The sequence below is a fragment of the Notothenia coriiceps genome, unplaced genomic scaffold, assembly GCF_000735185.1.
Source record: "Notothenia coriiceps isolate Sejong01 unplaced genomic scaffold, NC01 NC01_scaffold00000339, whole genome shotgun sequence".
Classification (NCBI taxonomy): domain Eukaryota; kingdom Metazoa; phylum Chordata; class Actinopteri; order Perciformes; family Nototheniidae; genus Notothenia; species Notothenia coriiceps.
The window spans coordinates 15,670,422-15,681,136 of NW_011333040.1; the positions used below are offsets into that span (position 1 = coordinate 15,670,422).

The following is a 10,715-nucleotide window of genomic DNA, read 5'->3' on the forward strand; positions in this document are numbered from 1 at the left end:
TTCCTCAAGGGAGACACGTACTGAGCGTTTTAGTTAAACTTAACCCCCCCTTTAGACGGCACTCCCGTCTCCCGTTGTTTGTGTGGTGTGTGTGTGTGTGTGTGTGTGTGTGTGTCGTGTGTGGTGTGTTGTGTTGTGGTGTTGTGTGGTGTGTGTGTGGTGTGTGTGTGTTGTGTGTGTGGTGTGGTGTGGTTGTCGTGTGTGTGTTGTGGTGTGTGTGTGTGTGTGTGTGTGGTGTGTGTCGACACTTCGTTGTCTACCTTAGTTGTTTGACTGAATGATACATACTCATTCCCCCTAAACATCTTCAACACACACAAACATCGTATCATGTATCTTTAACAGAAGTTAATTGTTCTTATCGCTTAATGGCTTCCCTGAACTTCCCTTCACCCCAAAGTCAGCTTACTAGGAATTAATACATTTTATTGATAAGCTCAAAAGGACCTTTATCTCATTTACTGCTGGGTGACCCAAGTCTCAAGGCCTCTTTTGGGGTCTGTAGGAGATAAATCATTAATTCTACAAGGCTTCAACTGTCTTGTATCTGAGGCACATCTCCCTTTGGGCTAATCAATACGGGTTTTAGCAATTAGCAGAGGAAGCTAGAGACTCAGGGCCCCTTCCTTGCTGGGAACTGCAAAGCAGATGTCAAAGGTCATAAAACCACCCTTTTGACTACACATGAAAAGTGGAAGAAAAGACTATTGCTTTAATTTATTATTACTAAGTAGTGGGACATTGTTTCAGGAATATATGAAAAGCCTCTCTATTATTTAAACAGTAAAAATGTACTTTCAAATTTAACACCCACGAATATATAAGGTGACATTAAAATGAATATACCAGATTGAACTTTCCTGCCATAACACGTTACTTTAATACTTCAAATAATTCAAATAATACTTCACTGAGCACAAGACACGATAACATCAAAAATAGCTGTATAACACCAAATGTAAGAAAAGGCTTTGCCTAAACCAGCATCTGTAGCACTCCACACACTGTTGTGCAAAAGAAAATCTTCAAATCATCGTAGTCAGTTGTACATAATGTGTTTGCTGCTTCCTCTGAAACATCTGAAGAATTGTTATTTCCTTTTTTCATTATTCTCACGAAAACATAATGGCAAGGTCATACACATTTATTAAGGGGAGAATATCGTATATTCACTCAGTACACACCACAACCATGTAGTCTTCATACACGAAGAAACTGTAGGCACTTTGGAGCACGGGCTGCAACTATGTGGACATAAAGACAAACAAAAAAAATCCATCTAAAATCTATATATACAACATAAATATGTACGTGTAAGATCATAAAAATAGCCTAAAATTCTGTGTTTTTCAAAATATACTTTAAGTTTCTAGTGAATTTGTACACACCATTTTACGTAAAAGTAATGTTAGCAAGCGCCAAGGTATAGTTTCTTGTATATTTTTTATCGGGGTGAATTCATATCCGTAAAAACAGTCAAACATAACTGTAAACCAAACATAATGCTTTACTTCAAATAAGAAGTTGCAGCGTTGAGTCATTCTTTCCATCTTTTACATGCACAGTGATTAGCCTGTGAGGATAAAAACCCATTTAAATGCATTGAAACTCAAAAAGCCCAACTCGAAGCCTCATTCTTTAAAGTAACACTAATAAATAAATACGGTTTTTTTCCACTGAAATTATAACTGTTGGTGCGGTTCAGCGCTTACAGAAAGTTTCTTGCTCAACATTGGGGTTTCGGTCGAAGAGTTCATCAATGTGTTGATTACTGATAAATGTTCTTACGCAGTCACAATGACTTGATATCTGGTACGATCTTCATTCCCCCTTCCCAAACGTCATTATATTAATCTATTTTACCCAGGCGATCTTCATTGGCTACGGTCCAGGATTCAAAGAAAACGCTGTTGTGCCCCCCTTTGAAAACATTGAGTTGTATAACCTCATGTGTGGTAAGTGTTCTTTATTTAACTCTCCTGTACTGCAGCTATACTGTAGCATTACTTTATTCGTTTTTCTTTTTTAAAAGAGTTATTTTATATTTTGGGACATAGGCTTATTGAATTTCTTGACTAAAGTTTGACAAACTTAACATTTTTGAGATCATGTTGAAATGACCGTGAAAACATTTGGTATTTAATTCCATTCTTCTTTTTTAAGAGGTCTAAATAAGTATTATATTTAACCTGTTGAAAGTGCAGAACCCGGCTCCCGTAGGTTTCATTTCTCTTAGTTTACTTTACTAAGCAGGTCCATTGTAAAAGATGCAGTAACACAGTATGACACAGCTCAGAGGAAACAGGTGCACTTCTGAACTGAATTTAGAGGAAGTAAATAATGAGCAGTTACATCAACCACATTTCAGGGAAAAGGGAACTTAAACAAACAGATAACGACCCCCCCCTGGCTGTGATAGAGACACTTGTTTAAGACATGCATGACATTAGTATTGCAGTGGAAAGCTAAATCTGCTCACTATTAAAGGAAGTATGGTACTCTGGGTCAAGAAGATCCATACACAACAAATCAACAAAATCTATCCAATAGCACATATTATTTACAGACAGTTTTCACCTCTTTACTTCCAAGTTATGGTGGTGACTGTGACTTACTTATTGAAAAAAATCTGGGACATCGTGTCCTGCTTAAAACTTCAGGTAGGAGAAAATCCCATTGAAACATGGGGCCGTTTTAATGCATTCCAGACCCTGTGAAAGCTTTATTATTAGGTGCAGCTTAACTACATCACACACTGTTCACTCTATCACTGTGAAGTGTCAGGTGGTATTCAATATGTGTAACTTGCTGGGCAGGCATTTTTAAATTATTCGTATTAATATTCGTTTGGGTTAATACGTTGCTATTGTATACTCATACTCATCAGCACTGTAGATTTTTTTGTTTGAAAAATCGATGAAAGATTTTTATGTTAAATAAAAACGCCTTTTATATAGATTACATTGACATTTGTCAAAAACGTTTTTGCTTAAATACAGTAGTTTAAAATCTGTATGTTATGTTACATGTTTTGACAGTTTGTTTTATGTTTTGATGTTGTGTTTTGATGTGTATATGTAGCTGTGTGTTCCTTGTTTTACACCATGTATTCTCCTTTTTATCGTGATCTCACTGTGAAGCACTTTGTGAATCCTTTCTGTGAAAAGTGCTATATAAATAAACTTTACTTACTTACTTACTTACATCATAGGGATGTCACTGAGTCCTTCTGTATGGTCCCTCATTGTATAAGAGGTGTTTTAACTGTCCGTAATGATGACTGAATTAACTAAATAATAGTTGTTAAAAAACATGTATTTTCTTATAGCATTATCTGTTGTGACCCTGCTGTGTTACATCCAGTCTGTGTGATACAGGTTTACACTTTTTCTCTCTTCCTCCTCAGACCTCCTGCTTATTCGTCCCTCTCCGAACAACGGGACTCACGGCAGCCTGAACCACCTTCTGAAGCGTCCCTTCCACCTGCCGGTCAACCCAGCGCAGCTCTCATACGACACCCCCTGTGAGACCTCTGACCCCGCCCCCACCGACCTGCATTGCTCCTGTGCGTCCCAGGACCAGGCCACGGTACGTGAGAACCATAGAGTTAATATATAAGGTGCTAACAAGTTATTGAGGTCATGGTATTGTCTGTCTGTCTGTCGGTTAGTCCACCACTTTAGTCATGTTTGAAATATCCAAAAAATATTGGATGGATAACCAGGTAATATGTTGCAGACATTCATGTTCGCAGAGGATAAATGCCACAGACTTTGGTGATCCTATAAAGGTCCATCTTCTCCCTCATGCTTTTTCATACCTACATAATGTATAATTTAAGGCTTGGGTATTTAAGAGAGGGAAAATGAGGATATCAGATTGGTATCAACTGATACTCATCATTTCGGTATAGGATAGGGTAGGAAATGAACAAGTGGTTTTGAACTATCCCTACAAATTAGCAAATGTTAGCACGTTGACGTGTTGAACTAAGATATTGAATATGGTTAACATGGCCTTCTTAACATCAGCATGTTAGAAATGTAATTCTGAGCATGTTAGCTGACGTTAGCATTTAGCTCAAAACCCAGAGTGCCGATACAGCCTACATGACTGTGGAATTGTTAACTTGGATTTAATTTATTAAAGACAAGCATACTAAAAATACTTGATTTCTAGGAGACGGAACTCAACAGAAAACTCATAGCAACTAATTCCAGTGAGTATCATTTAATTTTTCTTTGCATTTTAAATGTTCTTGAAGGAAAGCACGATGCGACTTGTATACATCTTGCCTTTTAGGTGTTAAAGCCATCTTACACTACCACCACCATCACTTTGGCATCCCCAAAGTCGTCCAATCAGGCGCCAGCTTTTGTCTCCTCCACCAATCCAACTACATCAATGGATACAGCAAAGACCGCCTGATGCCCCTGTGGGTGTCGTACACCCTCGAGCCTCTGGTGAGTCGTCTTTTACCTCCAAACATAGCCCATGCAGTGGAGGGGACCCGGCTGTTTTTCTGCTGCGGTCAGGGCACGGCAGGAGAGGTTGTTTAGTATCTTGAATCTCTTCTCCAAGCAGCTGTTACTCATCTTCTGTGCTCATGTTAGCTCAAACTCTTCTTGTCTTTCTCATTACGCGGTTGAGGTTAAGTGTAAATCATGACTTCAGGCAGAGTGATGCATTCCCGGGAGAGTTTACAATGTTGTACTATTCTGTCTGCATGATGGAGCGTGTGAGGGTTTGTTTTCATTCTGGCGTTATCCAAATACAGTGAAGGCTGAGTATGGTTGTACTCTATCCTCTGTTCATGTTGCCCTGGATACAAATCATGGTTTAGTTATTTTGTCGATGTATTTGTTATAAAATACGCTATTATAATCAACCAAGAGAAAACTTCCAATTCCACAGCTTGTCCAAGTCAACAACTCCATATGAAGCTTAACATATTTAAACACGTTTCCTGTAAATGGCTATAAGAACTGGTACTTATATATAGGAAATAGGATTGTATTATAATACATATAGTGTGTAAATATTCATTCATTAATCAACAAAGTCCGGAAATTCCACTGACACGGACTCTTATCCTCTACAGACACTGTGTTTCACATTAATGTACATCATGTGAGAAAAACTTGTTAATTTAAATGAATTTTAGTGAAACGTGCACATTCCTCTGTATATGTATTACATTTGTGTACACTGCTACCTCCTTTTAAAAAACACTTTTCATCTCTAAACTTTAAATTCTGGTATACTAGACATATTTTATTAATTTCTTTCAGAGTAAATTATTTTCATTGTACTTTCAATATTGATATTTCTTGTAAACATTTCCCCTTTTTTTATGTAATACAATAGGTCTATATTGCTCCTTTTTTTCAACTGAATTTTCCCTACTGTATGCAGCATTATACTCCAAAGCTAATTCCTTGAATCCCTCTGTCCTCTGAGTCTGATTTAGATATGTATGATTGCTTGTCTATTTTATCCATACTAGCAGTGTGGCTCAATCAATGGTTATATCTGACCGTCATCTGCTTACATAGATTATTATTTTAAGGGAGGGCTCTGCAGAAACGTTGCAATGCCCTCAGTGACTCTCCAGTCACTCTTACACAACACACACTAACACTGACCGCTCCACTCTCAGACCACAGTCCGACCCCTGAGCCCAGAGTTCGAGGAGTGTGTTCGTGCTGACGTCCGCACCCCCACGGCCGCCAGCCAGCTGTGTCCGCGCCAAGGAAACCACCCAAGCCTGTCCTTCGGCCTGCTGCATCCCCCCAGTGAGTGTGTGTGTGTGTGTGTGGGTCATAACACGGTGTCCCCAGCCAGGTGTTGAATTCAAGTTGACGTGTTTCAGAGCCACAATCTAATGTAAAAATGCTCCCATGCTTTTGGTTTGCAACAATAAAGAGACTCCCATCCCCCTCTTTTTATTCAGACGCTGCAGATTCAGTGTATGCTAATGAAGAAAAGGACAGGGTGAAAGAGAGAGGTTAAATCTCCTCAACAGCTGTGTGAAAGCTGTACTCACTAAAATTAGACATTTTATTTTCCGGTCATAATTTGTCCTGCAGGCTTAGATTTGTGCAGTTTCGTGATTTTACATCTGCAACAATTGTGCATTTATTTATTTGCATCATTTTAAGCATTTATTTGAACAGTTAAATAATAGTTTAAGCCTTATTAAAAGAAAAGTTGCCAAATGTTTGCTCCATGCAGCCTCTCTGTTGTAAATCTTTTTAGATTTTCAAAATGTTAAATGATTGTAAATTACATTTCTTTGTGGTTTGTCAAACCAGACATTTGGTAAAATTAACTAGAATATTTTTAAATGTTTTGCGCATTTATGAGGCAAAATGATTCATAGATTTAAAAAAGTTATGAAGGCAGTATGATTAATAATTAAAGCAGAAGTTGTTTGCTACACCTCTAGACTAAGACAATCTTAATTCCTTCTTTTAACAGGACATACATCAGACTTTTACAACATGCAGTTAATGTTTTAAATCCAAACCCAATTTGCAAACACATACATTTTTCTCACTCATTTTCTCTCTATAGATCTGGGTGCCAACGGAGCAGAGACAGAATCTCTAATCACGAGCAACATGGTACCAATGTTCCTTGCATTCAAAGGTGAGTCAGTCTTCAAAAATATGTATCGACTCCTGGTTTCCTAGCTGCACCTAAACGTGGAATCAATAAATCAATCAATGTTTATTTACATAGCCCAATATCACAAATGTTACATTTGTCTCAGTGGACTTCAGAGTTTGTACAGAATATCAGTATGACAATACGACACCCTCTGTCCTTGGACCCTCACATCGTACAAGGAAACACTTCCAGAGAAAACCCACAGTTTAAAGGGGAACATGGGAGAAACCTCAGGGAGAGCAACAGAGGAGGGATCCCTCTCCCAGGACGGACAGACATGCAATAGATGCCGTGTGTAAATCGAAGAGATAATACATTTTACAGCGTAGACCAAATGTTTGGAAATGCATGTGTCTGTAATAAGAGGATCAATCCAGGAGGATGTCAACAATCCTGTGGGAGCCATCAGGGAAGTAGTATGATGAGAGTCAGGCAGGACCGCAGAGACAGGTTCAGCCACGACTCGAAATCCAGGACTCAGGATCCAGGACTCAGGATGCAAGACTCAGGATGCAGGACTCAGGATCCAGGACTCAGGATGCAGGACTCAGGATGCAGGACTCAGGATCTAGGACCACAGCAACAGGATCAGCAACGATTCAGGATCCCGGCGTAGATAGACACCAAAAAGACATTTGGGGGAAGCTGGGTTATTCGGAGCATGACAGTACACAGGTACAGACAGAGAGAAGGAAGAAGTAAGGTGTCCCCCGATAGTCTAAGCCCATAGCAGCAAAACTAGGGGCTGAATGGAAATGGGATTCATGGTGATGCACGAGTTAAAAATGTAATTTCAGAAATGTCAGATAGGGTTCATTTGCACACTGAGTGAGAGCTATTGAGCTGAATGAGAGCTGAACTATTTAATTAACCGTGAACTAAAGAGACACCGGAGCACAACTAGTCATTATGTCATGCTGTTTTCTGTGTTAAACATTCCAGTTTTCAGAGAGCAGGTATTGTGGTTTGTCTGTTCTCGTAAGCCATTTTTATTGCTCAATATTGTCTCTATATTTTTCTCTAAACTATGGCTATACTTTTGGTTCTCAAATACACATATAATAAGAGCCCAACATCTAACTGCTGTGATTACACAGGATTACTGTACTTGCATTTACTCTTTCTGTAAAGCACAATTAAAGGTTTGGTAAGATTTTCCAGAGTTAATCCTCCTGCCATCCTACTGCAGACCCACAGTTTATCTCACGATAAGATTCACTTTTAAGGTGGTCACCACTAATTCACCATGTGCTCACCAATGACAGAAAACATGACTACACAGGAAATCCTTGTGTTGCAAATTATACAAGAAATAGTATGAGTGCGTGTCTTGATTAATAGATGTGTGACGTATTGCTCACAAAAGCTTGTTGCTTAATTCTGCTGAAGAGTAAGTCTGTGCCTGCCCTTACATTTCCACTGTACGAAACTACCTGGGATATGTGATATCCTGTTAGGGTACAGAAAGATTTTATGACGCAACACTGCTATGCTCAGAAGCACTGATGAGTTGAAACTTGTTACCTTTTGTTAGCTGATTAATATCAAATCAACTCGGCTCTGGTCTGTTTCCACTGGGCCACCCACACTATGATGGAAACTCTGGCTCAGTAGCACGAGGTCCCGTTGGAAGGAAAACCCCGTTTTTTTCTCCGTGCTTCAGTTGCATGCTCGAGGCTTTCATACTAATCAGCTAGCAGATGCTGCCCCCTGCTGGCACATTGCTGTATATATACACTTTCAAATTGTGAGTTTATTAACTTAAATCTGAAACTAAAACAAAAAAACTCCACACGCTATATCCTGTTTAACTATTTATATATAATAAACAAACAACATATTGTTGATTAGTGAACTTTAGAGGTTATGGTAGGTTCATTATTCCTTCAAAGATTGCACTTGTAATTATGTTATCACTTTCTTTTAAAATAATTTAAATGTAAAAATGTTTTGGTGTGTCTTCTCCCTTATTGCAGATGTTTGGACCCATCTCCATAATGTCCTGCTTCCAAAATATTCCAAAGAGCTGAACGGAGTCAACGTCATGAGCGGGCCGATATTTGATGAAGACTACGATGGAAACGTTGATGCACTCAAAGCCATCTCAGGGTAAGTCAGCAACGCACACTCCACCAGATTCACACGGGCTGAACATTTTTTATTATGTGAGCAAATAATGTGCCTATTATTCCTACTGTGATTTGCTGTCAGAAAAAGTGGAAAAAGCACATTATATCCTCAGAGAGCCCAAAGTAAAATTTTGATTTAGCTTATAATTAATTGTTATTATATATAACAAAATTAAGCTGGACTTTGGGATTTAAGCCTTTTCAGACCATTTACATGCACTCAAACCTATATAACACACTGCAAGAAAGGGAAATCCCCCAAAAGCCTCATAGGTCCTCTAAGTCAGTGGTTCCCAACCTGGGGGGCGCCAAAGATCGCAGGAGATGATTTGAGGCCAAATATCCTATTTAGACTTTTTTTTAATTTATTTTTTATTTGTACATATAATTGTAACGCAATACATGATTGTCACTAAAAGCCTTGTCTATACATTACAATACAAAATTGATTCATTCATTTGAATAAAAATTCAAGTTAGTAGCTATTAAAGGCATACAAAGACAGAAATGTATAATTGTTTCTTTAATAGAAATGTTTCTTCTGCCCGTAAAGGTTCCAAACCAGGCTTTTCTGGATAAGCGCATTTTTAAAAACACAGTCATTGTCCATGCCAGTTTCAGTTGGATTATTTGTCACAGTTGCTCCGATCAGATCGGTCTCCTCCATTTTGTAGATTATTTACGACTTTTGAATCCACATAAACACTTCGTCAAAATCCGGCTTACTTTGAGCATGTGTTTTAAACAGTTTAATCCCTTTGTGAATTGTTTTGTGCCGTCCTTTAATTTCTTCATACAGCGGGAATCCAAATGAATTAATCCTGAGTCCAATAACCATCAAAGTCACTCCAATAGTGCTCCTTGATTACGCTTTCATCCTCCTTTAACAAAATACTTCACATTCATCCAGTTTGTGACAGTAGTTGTAGCATTTTTGAGACTTTTAAACTTTAATTACCGCTGTTGCGTCCCCCCCCCTTGTGTGTGTGTGTGTGTCGGGGGGGGGCGCGGGGGCAACTTCCAACAGGAGTCATTTTGGGTGGCCTTGGGAAACAAATCTTGGGAACCCCTGCTCTAAGTAACTAATTTTTATGAAGGATGAACATTACCAGCTTGTAATATGCAGTTCTTTTCCTGACAAATGAAATTTGGATTAAAAAAAGAGGCTTTCTATAGAATGGTGCATCCAGTTTTCTTGGAACCGCTGTGGATGCTCCGTGTCTCGCCAGGAATGAGGCTCCCGTCCCGACGCATTTCTTCCGTGATCCTGACGAAGCTGAGGAACTCCGAACCTTCCAGCCTGTTAGCTGGTCGGCTGCTGAGGGTCGAGTCGCCTTCCCTCCTCGCCCCACCCAGACCTGACTTACCGGATGAGCTGCGCGTGAGTAAACCCAGCTCGCTGCCCTTCTGCACCTACCTCAGTGGCAACAAAACTGATCAAACGACGCTTAAAGATCCACTATTTGTGCAAAATCCACTTTTCATGTCTTTTCATAGCATAAACATGTGTCTGCTCTGTGTAAAGAGATTCTGACGTTCAGGAAAAAAAAGATTCGCCGTCAACTTTTTGTGCCTGAAAAAAAAAAAAACCTGTCTGAAAATGAGCTGATCAGATTTTGGGCCAACTTTATGAATGTATACGATGATTTTGGTGGCTTGTGCTAACGCATTAGCCATCACCGAACCGAAGGTAAACAACCCCCGCCACCCTTATCACCTGAATACTCCCTCCTAGAAGCACCATTGTGTGTTCTTTTAACGCAAATACTCTGTCAAGGGGCGTGGGGAATGCCTCCTTATTTTATTCTAAAGTAACAGACACAGAATCAGCACTTGGAAACAGGGCTGAAACAGAGGGGGGATTATGGGATGCTTGGGGCAATGGTCTTTTCTGGTATTTGGAGGGCCGAAACA

The 10,715-nt window shown here is 39.3% G+C and overlaps 1 protein-coding gene across 1 annotated transcript in view; it reads left to right on the top strand.

Moving 5' to 3' along the window:
* LOC104951554 (ectonucleotide pyrophosphatase/phosphodiesterase family member 1-like) overlaps positions 1-10,715 on the top strand; it is a 61,482-nt gene that overhangs the window by 46,079 nt on the left and 4,688 nt on the right. The window contains 9 exon segments of the mRNA XM_010778236.1: positions 1,868-1,955; positions 3,407-3,588; positions 4,180-4,219; positions 4,303-4,463; positions 5,660-5,795; positions 6,577-6,651; positions 8,649-8,781; positions 10,031-10,061; positions 10,063-10,182. Of these exon segments, the coding sequence (XP_010776538.1) occupies positions 1,868-1,955; positions 3,407-3,588; positions 4,180-4,219; positions 4,303-4,463; positions 5,660-5,795; positions 6,577-6,651; positions 8,649-8,781; positions 10,031-10,061; positions 10,063-10,182 (966 nt within the window).